The sequence below is a fragment of the Rhinopithecus bieti genome, unplaced genomic scaffold (genome assembly GCF_001698545.2).
Source record: "Rhinopithecus bieti isolate Rb0 unplaced genomic scaffold, ASM169854v2 scaffold_25291, whole genome shotgun sequence".
Taxonomy (NCBI): Eukaryota; Metazoa; Chordata; class Mammalia; order Primates; family Cercopithecidae; genus Rhinopithecus; species Rhinopithecus bieti.
Genome location: NW_016811667.1, coordinates 434,296 through 451,588, shown reverse-complemented (window position 1 = coordinate 451,588; position 17,293 = coordinate 434,296). Strand labels below are relative to the sequence as shown.

Below are 17,293 nucleotides of genomic sequence, written 5' to 3'. Positions count from 1 at the left end.
ATGGCCTTGGGGGAAGACACAGGTGTGAGAGGAAACAGCCCAGGGATTGAAGCTTGTTGGGAACCGGAGGGGCAGAGCTCTTCTTTCACTCAATGTAAATGGAAACAATGGCTGATGCTGCACGGACTCTTAATGCTACTGTCATTCAAAACAAAACAAAACAAAACTCTCAAAAAGTATCATCCCTGGGAAAAACCAAACCAAAGCAAAACCATAGCTCTTGGACTTGAGCTTCCTCACCCAGCTCCAGGCACTTTAAAAAAATTAAAGACCAAAATTGTCACTGGACTGTGGAGACGAGAAAGCAGATAATAAAGAAGAGTGATAGAAATAGAGATTTATATTGCATTTATACTAAGAGAAAAAAGCTAAGATTACAGAAAGTGGGGTCCCCAGTCATATGCAATGGGATAAGCCCATGCCTTTCTGTTTTAACTCACTGACATGAGGACACTCTGGTGACACCAGAACATCACTGTGGGTACAAACAGGCAAATGATGGAGAAACAAAAAAAAGTAATAGGAAATGAAGAAGCAAAACCTGAAACAATATATGTATACATAACAATATCACCTGTGCAAAATAACATCCGTGCATGTAGTGCACATGTAAAATAATATCCATAATATAAAATAACGGCTAATTTACATCTTTATAGGTAAAGGGGTTTCAAAATAAAAAAATTTGGGAGTTAGATTTTTTTTTCAGTTGTTTCCTGAAGTGACTGCTATTTAGATGTCTGTAGTGTGTAGCTAGCTGTACAGTTGATTAAGAATATAATTCAAAAAAATTCAGGAGATTTAGGTAAAAATGAAACAATGTAGAAAGAAGGTTCTAGAACATTTAGGGGTAGCCACCAAAAATTCCTAAGTCCCATGAGGACTGGAATCATGTCTCATTTGTTCACCACAGTATCCCCAATGCCCAAGACTGCTAGATACACCATAGGTGCTCAATAAATATTTGCTGAATGAGTGAAAAACCAGACACCCACCAGCATTCCTCTTTCCCTTCAAAGCTTAATAAGTATCTGCTATAAAAGGCAACCAACCAGATGCAAAGGGAAGCAAGCCACCTGATATCAAAGAAGCAGTGAAATAAAGCTGTTTAACCTCTCTGTCTTCAGAAGTGTTAGCACTTGTAATCCTAAGTGTTATTAGGGTAACAAGAGCTAATACTGAGAATGTATTATGTACCAAACACTATACTAAATGCTTTTCATATATTTTCTCACTGAGCCCTTCCAAAAATTATCTGAAATAGGCACTGATATTATCCCCATTTTCAGATGAGGAAACTGAGGCACAAAAAGGTTACATAAAAAACTTTCTTCAGATCTCTCAAGTAGCAAGTGATGAAGCTGACACCATATTCTAGTAGACTAGCTCCAGACCCCTTTGTTCCACAAGAACCACCCTCGCAGGTCCCACACCCCTTTCAAAGCCCAGCCTCTCACCTGGGCAGCACAGATGCTGTACTGCGTAAACATAGCCTCATACAAGGCCATCAGCCCACTCTGTCCGGCAGCTGCACAGGCTCGTGCTTCTAAGACTGGAATTGCCTGTAATATACCAATGAGACAAGGTGTGGTAGGGAATGAGGGAAGAAGACCTGAAGGTCCATTTTAACGTGTGAAGAAGCAGCACTCACCATCTCTTTCAGCTGGTTCTGCCCTGAGTGTAGGGCCTGCCGCACGCTCTGAGACAGAAGGATCTCATGGCGCAAGCGTTGTTTGCCAAAGGCTACAGCTCCGCTGGTCACCAGCATCATCTCTCTGCCTTGATTCTGCAGCACTGATACCTGGCATTGAGAAAGGAAAGGGGACCACAAGTCACTGCACTGTCTCGTTCATCTTTTCACAAGGGATGGAGGTAGGGTGGACTATTGAGTAGATCCCAAATGCTGGTTTATGAACCAGCATGTGGCTGGCTCTGGAAGAATCAACCAGACTGTCTAGTAAAAACACAGATTTCTACATCCTGTCTCAAATTTCTGTTTAGCAGGTGGCAGATAAAAATCAGACATTTTAATTTATTTTTTAATTAAAACAACTGGCTGGGCATGGTGGCTCATGCCTGTAATCCCAGCACTTTGGGAGGCCAAGGCAGGCAGAACGCCTGAGCCCAGGAGGTTCAAGACCACCCAGGCAACATGGCAAGACCCAATCTCTACAAAAAAATATAAAATTTAGCCAGGCATGGTGGTGCATGCCAGCTATCTCAGGAGGCCGAGGTAGAAGGATCACCTGAGCTCAGGGAGGACGAGGCTGCAGTGAGCTGTGATCGCACCACCACACTCCAACCTGGGCAATAGAATGAGAGAGATGCTGTCTCAAAAACAACAACAACAAAAAGAACCCTATGAAAAAAAATTTTTTAAGACAGAGTCTTGCTCTGTCACCCAGGCTGGAGTGCAGTGGCAGAAGTGTGGCTCACTGCAGCCTTGGCTGCCTAGGCTTAAGTGATCCTCCTGCCTCAGCCTCACAAGTAGCTGGAACTACAGGCTCATGCCACCATGCCTAGCTAATTTTTCTTTTTTAATGCATTTTTGTAGAAATGGAGACTCATTAAGTTGCCCAGACTGTCCTCAAACTTCTGGTCTCAATCCATCCTCCTGCCACGGCCTCCCAAAGCTGTGATTTACAGACATAAGCCACCTGGCCTAAGTAAGACATTTTTAATAAGGAAATTCTGGTGTCTAGCCAAGTTTTACATCTATAGGACATGACTGTATTAGGTTGGTGCAAAAGTAATTGCATGTCAATTACCATTGACAGTAATGGCAAAAACCACAATTACTTTTGTGCCAACCTAATATTTGCAGGGAGTGTGTAATATAGAAGGCCTAGTTGCTCCAAGAAATGAAGCCCAGAATAAAAGTCCGCAGGTAGGAAATGCAATGTAGACTCAGCAGATGGCTTCTCAGGTTCTAAGGCTTAACCTGAGTAAACGAGGCTGTTCTGGTGGCACATCTAATCCTATGGGTTGCCTCTGCCTACACCAGGGGCAGATGCTGACCTTGTTCTGCTCTGCCTCCCCAGAACCAAATGTGGTCATTTTGTTTCCTACCTTAAGCAGACCTACATGAAAAAATTAAAGACTCAAGATGCAATAAAGTCAATATTCCTAAACTGTCCTTTCCTGCTGATGTCTGAACCCTTTTAACTGGTCCAGGAACTCACAAACAGCTATGATAAACCATGATTTAAAACAGTAACAACTTTTTTTTTTTTGAAACAGGGTCTTGCTTTGTCACCCATGCTGGAGGACAGTGGCACAATCACGGCTCACTGCAACCCTGACCTCCAGGACTCAAGCAATCCCCCCACCTCAGCCCCCTAAGTAGCTTCCCAAAGTGCTGGGATTACAGGTGTGAGCTACTGTGCCTGGTCCCGACAACAATATTTTATCACAGAAAGTTTCAGCTGCCTGAGGTGGGAGGATTGCTTGAGGCCAGGAATTCGAAACCAGCCTGGGCAAAATAGCAAGACCCCATATCTATGAAAAATTAAAAAAAAAAAAAAAAAAAAACAGCCAAGCAGCATGTGCCTGTAGTCCCAGCTACTCAGGAGACTAAAGAAGGATCCCAACTGAGCCCAGGAGTTCAGGGCTGCAGTGAGCTATGATTACACCACTGCATTCCAGTCTAGGCGACAGAGCAGACCCTCTCTCTAAAATAAATAAATAAAAATAAAAAAAAAAAAAGAAAATTTCATATTTAACCGAAGTGGTGAGAATAGTATTATAAATCCCCATGTATATACCACACAGTTTCACCAACTATCTCTCATGGCCAATTTCCTAGTCTCCAATAACCGCTCTATACCCTCACCATTGTTTTAATACAAATTCCAGGCAACAGACATGTTATTTCATCTGTAAATAGTTCAGTAATAACTGCTAAAAGATAATCATATATATTTAAGGTATATTACATTACTATATATTTCTCTCTCCACAAAACCATTATCATCTGGAATATTTCAATGATTTCCGTTCATATCAAATGCAGGTTCGTATTTCCCAATTTTTTTTTTTAGCTTGGCCTCAAATTGAGATGCCAAATTAAACCTGCATTCCCAATTTAATTGAAGTGCTCTCAAGTCTCTTTATTCATGGGTTCCCCTCTCCATTCAGTTTCCCCTTGTATTTTTGTGAAACTGGTTGTATATTCTTTAGGATTTCCTCCCTTAGCCTACATTTTCCCAATTTGTTCCTTATGGTATTAATATGCACTTTGTATATACCTATAACTGCCTGCTTGGTGATGAAGGCTTTTTTTCTCCCAAACAAGTCTCTCTAAGTTTGTGGGTGATACACGGTCCATCAAGGAGATACTAATTGGGCCGGCGTTATCTTTCTTTTTGTGACCTTTTGTGATGTGTAGCTCTGTGATGATCATTGCCAGATCATTATTCCATTAGGCTGCAAAATGCTGATACTCTAACTCAATGATTTCTTCATTTATAATCTGGGGAATATTCCAAAGGGAAACTCTTCCTTTACCACTTCTTGGTACCCTGAGGTACAGATTGGCCTATGGAAAAGCAGCGACAAATGTGTGGTCTTCCACCCCCTTTACTATCCATTTTCAATATAATTGAGCTGTTCTCTATCGCCCTCAAAAAATGCGCAATGAATTTTTTTTTTTTTTTTTTGAGACGGCAGTCTCGCTGCTCTCCCATGCCTGGTGTGCAGTGGTTGCAATCTAGCTCACTGCAAGGCTCCACCCTCCCAGGTTACACATTCTCGCCTCAGCCTCCCAAGTGCTGTGGATACAGTGCCCACCCCACGTCCAGCTATTTTTGTATTTTTTAGTAGAGACGGGTTTCGGTTTCACAGTGTTGCAGGTGGTGGTTCTCTGACTTCATATCCGCCTGCCTCGGCCTCCCAATTGCTGATTATAGGCACGAGCACACCACGCCCGTCCATGAAGTTTTTTTTTTTAAGTGTAATTATGAACTCATGGATTTAAACATTTTTTTTTTTTTGAGAATGACTCTCACTCTCGCCCAGGCTGGAATGCAGTAGTGCTATCTCGTCTCACTGCAACCTCCACCTCCCAGGTTTAAGAGATTCTCCTGCCTCAGCCTCCCAAGTAGCTGGGATTACAGGCAGGTGCCACCATGCCTGGCTAATTTTTGCATTATTAGTAGAGACGAGGTTTCACCATGTTGGCCAGGCTAGTCTTGAACTCCTGACCTCAGGTGATTTGCCCGCCTTGGCCTCCTAAAGTGTTGGGATTACAGGTATGAGCCACTGTGCCCAGCTGTGATTCCCTTTCTTGATGTTCAAATCATCCCATTTATGGCCAGTGGAAACCACTTTAAGTTGGCTCCTGAGTCCCTCTGACATGATAAGATGACTATTAGGCAGGCCCTGATGGAGACAGCTCTTCCATTACGTCCACATGCAGCCCTAGAAAGAAAGCTGGTAACCTTTCTTTACCAGGTTTTTCCTACTCTTTTCATCAAGTTTCTCCTCCGTTCAAAATCTTCGGTCTGCTTTTGAGACTGCACTCCAACTCACATAGTTGGCTTCAGAGCCCTGCCTAATGCAATGATCCACTTTTTTTTTTCATTCTTTCTAATGAGACCACCACCTCTACTTTCTAGCTTGTCTCCTCCCTGGCCCACAGCATGCCATACTCATTCCTGTCTGTCCTCTATCTGGAATCCGCTCCTAGAGCCTGTCCCTTCCCCAGAACCACTGGATTACACAACTGCACAGGCACGTCACACTGTATACTTACTAGCATGGAACTTTTCCCCTCTGTTTGTGCAAATCCCATCAGTTGTCAAGGCCTAGGCTGAGTTCCAGCTCTCCTAGAAAGCCCCAGGAACAACCACACTCTCATCTGAGTTTCCCATCTCCGGACCCATCGCTCACTGTCATTTGGGCCCACTTATTTGGATATTTACTGCCCTGAACAGTCACCTTAATGTCTGGGGGGTCCCAGTTCTGGCTTCCAAAGGGTAAAGACTGTTATATCTCTAAGGTAGAGAGGGTAGAGAGGCTAGTGCCCCTCACAGTGTAGTCTCTTGATAAATATTTTTAAAATTTATCTGATGAACTCAATCTAGAAGGTGGGTTTGATCATTGCTGTTTTTTTTGTGTGTGTGTGGGGGGTAGGGGCTGGGGGTCAGGATTTCGCTCTGTTGCCCAGGCTGTAGTGCAGTGACTTTATCATAGTTCACTGCAAACTTGAGCTCCTGGGCTCAAGCAACCCCCCTGCCTCAGCCTACCAAGAAGTCAGAACTTTTTCAGACAGGGTCTTGCTCTGTCACCAAGGCTGGAGTGCAGTCAGTTGCGTGATCATAGCTCATTGCAGCTTCAATCTCCCAGGCTCAAGCAATCCTCCCACCTCGGCCTCCTGAGTAGCCAGGGCCACAGGAATGTGCCACCATGCCTGGCTAATTTTTAAAAAATTTTTTGTAGAGATGGGGTCTCACTATGTGGCTTAGGCTGGTCTTGAACTCCTGGGCTCAAGCAATCCTCCCGCCTCAGCCTTCCAAAGTGCTGGGATTACAGGTGCAAGTCACCATACCCAGCGATTTCATTTTTGTAGAGACCGGGTCTCACTTTGTTGCTCAGGCTTGATAATTATTTAGAATAGAAAATGTAAGAAAAAAATTGTATCAAGTTTCAGGTTAGCAGTTTCTCAATATTAACGCCTCAGGAAAGTTGTTTTTTAAAAACTGAAAATTTAATTACGAGGGTAGTGTAAAATTTCAGATGCCATAGAAGACCTCTTGCTTTATCTGTGGGATGCCTGGATGTCTGGATTTTTACTTTTGGCCAAATCTGGCATGCTGCCTGTTTTTGTAAATGAAATTTTATCAGCTCACGGCCATGCTCATTCATTTATGTATTGTCTGTGGTTGCTTCTGCAGAGTTGTGTAGTGGAGACACAGAACATATAACCTACAAAACTAAAATATTTACTATCTGGCCTCTTGCAGAAAAAGTTTGCAGGCCCAGCACTTTGGGAGGCCAAGGCAGGAGAATCACTTGAGCCCAGCAGCTGGAAACCAGCTTGGGCAACATAGCGAGACCTCCGTCTCTACAAAAACTACACAAATTAGCTGGGCATAATGGTTTGTGCCTGTGGCTACAGCTACTCAGGAGGCTGAGGTGGCAGTATCACTTGAGCTCGATAGGTCGAGGCTGCAGTGAGCCATAATCATGCCACAAAAGTCCAGCATGGGTGACAGAGTGAGATCCTCTCAAGACAAACAAACACAGCTGCCCCATCCCAGAGACACTTATTAAACAGCTAGATGTGAAACCCAGGCATCTCCAGGCCCGAGATGATTCTACTGCATAGCCAGAACTAAGAATCTCCGACAGAAACAGCTCTTTATCATCAAGAAGTCTGAGGCATGAACTGCATGAAGTCACCCCTACTCCTTCACATCCCCTTTTCTTGCCCTAAGATGCTGTGTCTCACTGGCATCTACGTGAGGAAACAGTTTTCACATTGGGTTAAATCTATTGCACTGAAATCACAATTATTTTTGTAAGTTGATGAGCAACTTAAACCCAATTTGAAGTAGCAACTTAAAACCCCAATTTTAGTACAGCATAATTTCTATCTTGGCAATCACCTGCTCAACAATAGATGCCAAGCGCCCCAGGGCCAGGCCACATTCATCCCCTCGGGTCACGACAGCACTGCCGAGCTTCACCACGATTCTCTTGGCATGCTTCAGTTCACCGCGGTGGGCAAAGGACTTGCCATGTGTACGACTGAGGGGTACAGTGATAAAGGGGATGTTGCTCCAAGAACGAACATGTCTGATGACTGAAGGCTGGATACAATCTGTAGCCATCAAAGTCAAATGCAAGAAAAAAAGAAATACTCAACATAGTTTTTCAATAAAAACATACATGCTCAGTATTAACCAGTTTAGATACCAAAAAAAGCATTATCATTATTAACTGTGTAAAACTAGCACAGTATATCAAAAGCTCTATCTAGCATATTCTTATTTTAGTATTGTATGGAGTTTACAGCCAGTATGCAGGTCATAGGCATACTCAAATGCTGTTGGTGAAGAGTACAAACACATTAATCTCTCTTGAAGACAGGTTGGCAAATGTATCAAAAGCCTTTAAAAAAGTTCTCTAAAAAAGAGATTTATCAGAAAGCTATTCATCACCGTGTTACTTATTATCAGAAAAATCAGAAGCAGAGTAAATGTTGGATAAAGGGAAAAGATTAACATTTTAGAATTTTAATAATGTACAACAATGCTTATGATGTTAATTTCATATATATATAAACACATAGATGGATAAAATTAATGGAAAATTAATATTTTATCTGATAGGATTATAAGCAATTTTAAATTTTCTTCTTTGTTCTTTCTTAGATTTTCCAAGTTTATGCAGTAAAGATGCATTGCTTTCATAATCAGAAAAATATGGGTGTTTCTGAAGAAATCATATTACTATAAAAAGAGGAAAGAGCCGGCCAGGCATGGCAGCTCACACCTATAATCCTAGCACCTTGGGAGGCCGAGGCAGAAGGATCACTTGAGGTCAGGAGTTCAAGACCAGCCTGGACAACATGGTGAAACCCCGTCTCTACTAAAATACAAAACTTAGCCAAGCGTGGTGGTGGGCACCTATAATCCCAACTACTCAGGTGGCTGAGGCAGGAGAATCGCTTGAACCCGGGAGGTAGGGGTTGCAGTGAGCCAAGATCGTGCCACTGCACTCCAGCCTGGGCGACAGAGTGAGAGTCCTTCTCAAAAAAACAAAAAAAGAAGGAAGAATCTGATTAGCAAAGACAGTAAAGGACAAAGTAAGTGTATGAATAATACAAAATCTCAACTAGCCTATCTACAACTTCTCTTTGATGAATCCAGATGCCTTGTAACAATGATGAAATAAACCAAAGAGCTTTCTGAAGGAATAGCAATGTTAGAGTCAGATACTTGCTATCCCCTGGGACACCTGCCTCTAACCAATTTTCTTGATTCTTTTTCTTGTAACACTGTACAAGATTACAGATATTTTGTACAGATGAACAAAAAAAAATTATACAAGATTTCTAAGGAGGAAAAAAATCTTGATTAAAAGCCAAAGAGGTACCCGCATAAAGCCAGAAGTAAAAGAGTAAACGCTGAATGTCAGGCACAGAACCCCTTCAACACTTCTCATGGGCCCAACACCTCCTGCTTAGCTGCTTACTAATTACCCATTCGTCCTTTCTCACACAATTACCAGATCCCCAAGTATTGGCCAGGCATACTGCCACCAGTCGAAAGACTATATTTCCCAGGCTTTCTTGCTCAGATAGACAGGACCATGTGACCAACAAGATATCTGGCTAACAAGATACAAGTGAAAATGTTATGTGGAATTTCTAGGAACTTAAAAGAGACATGCTCTCTTCCCTTCATCCCCACTGCTGCTTGGAACATGGGTATGAAGGCTGGAGCTCAATCACTCATTTTGAAGTAGAAGGAACTGTGAAGCAACAAGAATGAAAGAGCAGGGATCCCTGATGATTCCACAGTGCTATTCTGGAAGCCCTGGACTGCCTATCTTCTTTCAGGACTGCTAGGCTTCCTTCAGGAGAGAGAAATACATTTCTATCCTGTTTGAGCCATTATTATTTTGAGTTTCCTGCTACATGCACATAATTGTAACTGACATAGAAGGAGAATGACTGCATAGGCAGATGGGCTGGGTGAAGTCTCCGTGGGAGAGAAGATGCTGTCAATCAGTGGGGGTGGAGGAGCACTAACAGCAAATAGACCTTCCTCCTTGATAGCAAGAAGCAAGACACGGTGGGTAATATAGGTTCTCAGCAGGACTAAGCTTTAAGCAATTCCCTGCAAAGACTTTTCTATATCTTATTACAAGCAACTCATAAATATTCAAATGAATTACTAAAATAATCATTCCAAGCCACCTTTTGAACCACTGTTCTATAACTTTATTAGAGAGTTAAGTACCTTCACTTGAACCAACCATTATCACTTCCCTTTATATTGTCTGTCTATAAATGACAATTTTCTGAAAACCTCTTTAGACCTCCGACTCTCTCCTGGCCACTAACTCACTCTCTAACCACAATCTACTGATGGTGGGTAAAGCAGGCAGAAGCTTATTCTCATGAATGGGAAGGCGACTATGGGTTCTCCTCCCTTCCCGTGTCCTTCACACACAAATCTTAGAAAGAACATTTCTAACAAAGTAGTGAAGATTCATTTCTTCCTTTCCTTAAATAACCATTTTTCAAATGACTATATTTCAGGTTTGTGGAGATATAAGAAAGATAATATGATTTTTTTTCACAATAGGCTTGGCATCTAGATCTGGGCACACAGCTACTTAGTAAGCCATTATCCGGGATGGAACTGGGATTCTGATGGCATTGCTGGATCCGCAGATGCATGGTCTCTTCCTGCTGCGGGAGTCCCTGGGACTAAAAGATTGGTTTGTTGTTGAGGGTGAATTTTGTGGAGTGCTACTTTCCTTCATTAGGTTAATTATTAATAATATAGGTACCCTACTCTGTTTTCAGGAATATTATCCTAAGCAATATGTACACCTAAGTCTTAAGTTTAAAAGTTGTACACATAAAGGTTTGGTCTCACTGATCTGATAGAGAGAAGGGTGGTGGAGGGACAGGCTTACTTCCCTAGGGTTTGGACCAGGGATCATCAGTGGCTGTTTGCAGAGCTCAGACCTATGCCAAGTATCATGTATTATCCCTTTGACAGCTGTCAGATCTAGGCTTTCCGGCTTTCTCTCCTGTCCGCTGGAGGGCCTATCCTGACCTGGAAGGGGTGGTGAGCATGGGTGGAGCAGCCTGAGAGGGTACCTCAGGAACATGGGTAGTGGCATGCATGTCTGTCCAGCTGATCAAATGGTGATCAAATGGTAGAAGCCAATCAGAATCCAGCAGCCAGGCTAGCATGAAGGAGGCTAACCCACAGTCTGTATCAGGAGAAGAGGGTGGGTGGCATGGCTCAGTGCCAGGTAGTCAAGGGTCATTCTGCCTGGAGACAATAGGGTAACAGCAGTAGATAAGGCCTGTTAGGGATCAAGAGGAGGTCACCACTATTAATAAGGTTTCATGCAGGTGACTCAGTCAAATCCAGTAGGTTCTAGCACAAAGGAGAGCTTCATGGGACCCAGGGCTTTTTGGGTTTCCTATTGAACAACACCTTTTACCTTCCAAGGTTGACCCTACATTTCTTGGGGGGTATTTTTTAAATGTTCTACAGTGTATTACACTTGTTAGGGTCCATACTGAAAATGGAGAAGGCCTTGATTAGTTTGGAAAATTCAAGGTTTCTAGAGAAGTAATTGTTTCCCATCTTCTAAAGAACTTTTAGGCTCTAAGTTCCAAAGAAAATCTGTCCCCTCCTAGTAGGTATGAGGGCATAGTGAGGTGTATGTGTATACAGGTGTGGCGTGCTGGGGGATGGGAGGGGTTGACCATGTTCTTCTCAAGGGCCACAGATTATACTCTTATTACTCTTAAGGAGAACCGTTTACTTCTTCAGCATCAGAGTCCTTATGCCCAGCAACCAATGAGGCTGTGTTCCAGGCCTCAGCAAGAAGGGACCCTCACATGACTTCCCTTTTTCTTTCTGGCCTTCCATTGCCTTCTCTGTTTGTCTCCATAAGCTTTCTCATTTTGCCTTTCTTTTCCTATTTTTTCCCCCTGCTATTCTGCTTATCATGATCAGTGAGAGAGCTCCATTCCAGAAAAATCCAAATCCCCAAATCCAAAACCTAGGGAAACAATTAGAAAGTGCCTCCTTCTGTGAATAAGCCTAACGAGGATAAGTATCAATAATAAAATACTGAAGTGAATACTTACCACATACCAGGAGTTGTGCTAAGTATTCACATACCTTCTACAGGAGTAAAAAGGATAAGCATTGGCTCTGGAGCCAGACTGCCTGAGTGGAATCTCAACCCCTTCACTTACTTGCTGTCTCCCTAACTATCTCATAAGGTTGGTATGGGGGATAAAACAAGTTCATGCATGAACAGAGATTGGCACAAAATAAATACTCAATGAATACTAGCTGGTACTATGAAAAAAGTATGCCGGGCGCGGTGGCTCAAGCCTGTAATTCCAGCACTTTGGGAGGCCGAGACGGGTGGATCACGAGGTCAGGAGATCGAGACCCTCCTGGCTGACACGGTGAAACCCCGTCTTTAAAAAAAAAAAAAAAAAAAATACAAAAAATTAGCCGGGCGAGGTAGTGGGCGCCTATAGTCCCAGCTACTCGGGAGGCTGAGGCAGGAGAATGGCGTGAACTCAGGAGGCGGAGCTTGCAGTGAGCCGAGATCGTGCCACTCCACTCCAGCCTGGGTGACAGAGAAAAGACTCCTTCTCAAAAAAAAAAAAAAAAGTATTACTTATTGTGACATGGCATATATATCCATGGTTCCTGGTTTATAACTCTAATAGTGCTTTTTACAGTCTTTCATTATAATGTTGGTGTAAGGAAACAGAATCTCTCTCTCTGATCTTCTCCTGAACTCCTTTCACCTGCTCAAGGCAGGACTCTAATTTGATTGTGGGTTGTAAGACTCTCAATCCAGAGACGGTCCTGCCCCATACCTTGGAGGAAGAAATATTGCACAGAAAGACCAAGATAAAATCTGAACAGACAGGCCCTGCTGGGTTACCCCACTCAGTCTATTAGTATTAGGTCACATCCTTTTTGTTCAATCACATTTCAACACAGTTGTCCATGCTTTAATCATGCCTACCCCAATAAGTCTCCATAAGAGTTCCAAGGGGACAAGGTTCGGAGAGCTTCCAGAGAGCTGAACATGTGGAGGTTCCTGGAGAGTGGTGTGCCCGGGACGGGCATGAAAGATCTGTGCCTCTTACCCCACACCTCACCCTACGTATCTCTTCATCTGCATCCTTTGTAATAAACTGGTAAATCTAAGTGTTTCCCTGAGTTCTCTGCATCACTCTAGCAAATCAACCAAGCTCAAAGAGGGGATTGTGGGAACCCCAACTTGAAGCTGGTCAGTCAGAAGTTCCAGAGGCCTGGACTTAGGACTGGTAGGAAGGTGGGGATGATCTTATGGGACTGAGCCCTCAACCTGTGGGCTGTCCTCAGGGAGGTAGTGTCAGAATTGAACTGGAGGATACCCAACTGATGTCCACTGCAACCCCCACACATTTGGTCACAGAAGTCTTCTGTGTTCATTGTTGTCATGGAGTGAGAGCAGAGGAAAAATAGTTTGAGCTTTTCTATACTCTACCTTCATCATCATTGTCGTCATCATCACCATCATCATCATCTCACTGAATTCTCATGAATTAAGCCTTATAAGTTAGGTATTATTATGAGTTCCTTATTGTTGTTACCCGTTTTATAAATAAGGAAACCGATGTTCAAAGTAACTGAGTAATTTACCAGTGTTGCCAGATTACAAAAATGGCCACAATCCTTTTGCAGCTTCTCCATTAACAGGTAAGTCAATTTTCCAAATTTCTTAAATTTGGGCTGGCCCTGTACCTTGCTTTGACCAAAACAATGTGGCAGAAGGAACAGTGTATAAATTCTGAGTTTACATCTCAAGAGGACTTGCAGCTACCATGCTTGCCCTTCTTGGGAACCCTGTAAGCATCACGCGAAGAAGCCATGAACAGCCTGCTGAAGGATGAGAAGTCACATGGAACACAGGTGATGTGTCACCCCAGCAGAGGCCCCTTCATCCCCAACAATTAGCCCTAAGTCAATCTGAGACCTGACACAGACACAGAACCACTGTGCAGCTGAGCCCAGTCCAAAATACCATTCCACAGAATTGTGACCTAAACAGACAGTTGTTTTAAGCTACTAAGTTACTTAATAAGGAGAAGGGCTAGTTTTAAAAATCCAGGACCTGGTTCCAAATCCTGAACTTTTTAGCCCTTATACTCTATATGAATAGGAAAGAGATTTTTCTGTCTAATGACAAGCTTGATTAGTTGATTGGCAAGTCATCTTGCAATGAAACCTGGAAATGGACTACTGATAAGATTTAGGTGATATCGAGGAGCTAGTCAAGTCAAAACATCGTAAACAGCCTTTCAACAAATGATGCTGGAACAACTGGTATTAAAAGTTGAAAGATGAACATTGACCTACACCTTACACCGTATATACAAATTAACTCAAAATGGATCACAAAGCTGGGTGCAGTGGCTCACACCTGTAATTCCTGCACTTTGGGAGGTCAAGGTAGGAGGATCTTTTGAGACCAGAAGTTTGAGACCATCCAGAGCAACATAGACTCCATTTCTATAAAAAATTTTTTAAAAAATTAAATGTGCCAAGACTGGGCAACATGGCAAAACCCTGTCTCAACAAAAAATATAAAAATTAGCTGGATGTGGTGGTGCACGTGTATAGTCCCAGCTACTTGGGAGGCTGAGGCAGGAGAATCGCTCGAGCCTGGGATGTTGTGGCTGCAGTGAGTAATGACTGCATCACTGCTCTCCAGCCTGGTTGACAGAGCAACACCCTGTCTCAAAAAAAATAAAATAAAAAATAAAAAAAAACAAAGAAAAAATTAGCCAGGTGTGGTGGTATACCCCTGTAGTCCTAGCTACCTGGGAGGCTGACGTAGGAGGATCACTTGAGCCCTGGAGGTTGAGCCTTGATCGTGCCACTATGCTCCAGCCCTGGGTAACAACAGAGCAAGATCCTGTCTCAAGAAAACAAAACAAAAAAAATGGATCATGGATTTAAGTGAAAAATATAAAACTATCGAACTTTTAGGAAAAAAATAGGAGAAAATCTTCAAAATCTAGGGTTATACAAAGAGTTCTTAGACTTGACCACCCCAAAAGTATAATCCATAAAAACAAAAGCTGATAAATTTGACCTCGTCAAAAGAAAAACTTTTCCTATATGAAAGACCCTGTTAAAAGAATAAAATGACAATCTATGAGACTGGGAGAAAATATGTGCAAACCACCTATCCAACAAAGGACTAATACCTGGAAGTGCTATGGTTTGCATATGGTATGGCCCTACCAAGTCTCAGGTTGAAATATGATCCTAAGTGTTGGAGGTGGGGCCTGGTGGGAAGTGTTTGAATCACAGGGGCAGATCCCTGACGAACAGCCTGGTGCCATTCTCAGAGGGAATGCATGAGTCCTCACTCTTAGTTCCCATAAGAAATGGTTGTTAAAAAGGGCCTGGCCATTTCTTTTCTCTCTCTTGCTTCCTCTCTGGCTATCTGATTTTGCACATACCAGCTCCCCTTCATCTTCTGCCAAGAGTAGAAGCAGCCTGAGGCACTTACCCAATTCAGTTATTGGTGCCATGCTTTTTGTACAGCCTGCAGAACCATGACAAATAAACCTCTTTACTTTATAGCCTCAGATATTCCTTTATAGCAATAAAAATGGACTAAGACAGGAAGATAGAGAGAATTCTCAAAATTCAATAGTAAAAAAAAAAAAACAACAACAACAACTTTCCAATTCAAACTGAGCTAAAAGCCAGGTGTGGAGGCTCATGCCTATGATCTCAGGACTTTGGGAGGTTGAGGTGGGGGGATCACTTGAGGTCAGGAGTTTGACACCAGCCTGGCCAACATGATGAAACCCTGTTTCTACTAAAAACACAAAAATTAGCTGGGCATGGTGGTGGGCACCTGTAATCCCAGGTACTCAGGAGGCTGAGGCAGGAGAATCGCTTGAACCTGGGAGGCAGAGGTTGCAGTGAGCTGAGATCACGCCACTACACTCCAGCCTGGGTGACACAGCGAGACTCCATCTCAAAAAACAAAAACAAAACAAAATAAAACAAAAACTGAGCTAAAGACATGAACTAACATTTCACTGAAGAGGATATAAACACATGAAAAGATGTTCAGTATCATTAGCTATTAGGGAAAGGCACATTAAAGCCACAATGTGATATCACTACATACCTATCAAAATGGCTAAAATAAAAAAGAGTGACCACATCAAATGATGGTAAGGATGCAGAGAAAGTGAATCACTCATACAATGCTAGTAGGAATGTAAAATGGTACTGCCACTCTGGAAAGACAGTTTGACAGTTTCTTATAAAACTGTGTTAGGCCGTTCTTGCATTGCTGTAAAGAAATACTTGAGGTAATTTATAAAGAAAAGAGGTTTAATTGGCTCATAGTTCTGTGGGCTGTATGGAAGCATGGTGCTGGCATCTGCTCAGCTTCTGGTGAGGCCTCAGGAAGCTTATAATCATGGCAGAAGGCAAAGGGGAAGCAGGCATCTCCAATGGTGAGAGAGGGAGCACAAAGAGAGAGTGAGGGGGTGGTGCCACACACTTAACCAGATCTTGTGAGAAGTCACTCACTATCTCGAGGACAGCACCAAGGCATGAGGGATTCACCCCCATGACTCAAACACCTCCCACAGACCCCACCTCCAACACTGGGGATTACAATTCAATATGAGATTTGGTAAGGACACACATTCAAACTATATAAAAAACTAAACATGCAGCTGCAATCTGACCCAACAACTACACTCTTAGGCATTTATCCCAGAGAAATGAAACTATGTTCACACAAAATCCTGTATATGAATGTTCATACCAGCCTTATTTTAACTGCCAAAAAATGAGAGCAACCCAGATGACCTTTAATGGCTGAATGGTTACACTAACTGTGATACACTCAGCATTAAATACTACTCAGTAATATAAAGGAACTAACTGATACACACAGCAACTTGAATGACTCTCCAGAGAATTATACTAAAGAAAACAGAATCCCAAAAGGTCACATACTGGATGATTCCATTTACATAACATTCTTATAATGACAAAATTATAAAAATGTAGACCAGATTAATGTTGGCCAGAGGTGAGTAATAGGAAAGAGGACAGTGGCTGTTAAAGAGAAATAAAAAATCCTGTGGTGATTGAAATGTTCTGTATCTTGATCGTATCAATGTCAATACCTTCGTTGAGATACTAGGTGAAATTGGGTGAAGGGTATAAGGGACCTCTTTGTACTATTTCCTAAAACTGCAAGTGAATTTATAATTAGCTCAAAATCTAAAACTTAATTACAAAAAAAGTAATGAACAAAAATAGCATGGGGTCGGGCACGGTGGCTAATGCCTGTAATCCCAGCACTTTGGGAGGGAGGCCAAGGCGGGCGGATCACCTGAGGTCAGGAGTTAGAGACCAGCCTGGCCAACATGGCAAAACCCCGTTTCTACTAAAAATACAAAAATTAGCTGGGCATGGTGATGCACACCTGTAATCCCAGCTAATTGGGAGGCTGAGGCAGGAGAATCGCTTGA

At 42.7% G+C, this 17,293-nt stretch overlaps 1 protein-coding gene across 9 annotated transcripts in view; it reads right to left on the bottom strand.

The window, feature by feature from the left end:
• Positions 1 to 17,293, bottom strand: part of ALDH18A1 (aldehyde dehydrogenase 18 family member A1) — a 52,296-nt gene that overhangs the window by 30,173 nt on the left and 4,830 nt on the right. For 6 of the 9 annotated variants that reach the window (XM_017894597.1, XM_017894601.1, XM_017894598.1 and 3 more), the window contains 3 exons: positions 7,608 to 7,822; positions 1,652 to 1,801; positions 1,458 to 1,562 (listed from right to left, as the gene is read on the bottom strand). In XM_017894597.1, the coding sequence (XP_017750086.1) occupies positions 1,458 to 1,562; positions 1,652 to 1,801; positions 7,608 to 7,822 (470 nt within the window). The remainder of the gene's footprint in view (positions 1 to 1,457; positions 1,563 to 1,651; positions 1,802 to 7,607; positions 7,823 to 17,293) is intronic. The other 3 variants (XM_017894605.1, XM_017894606.1, XM_017894604.1) reach the window with 1 other exon arrangement.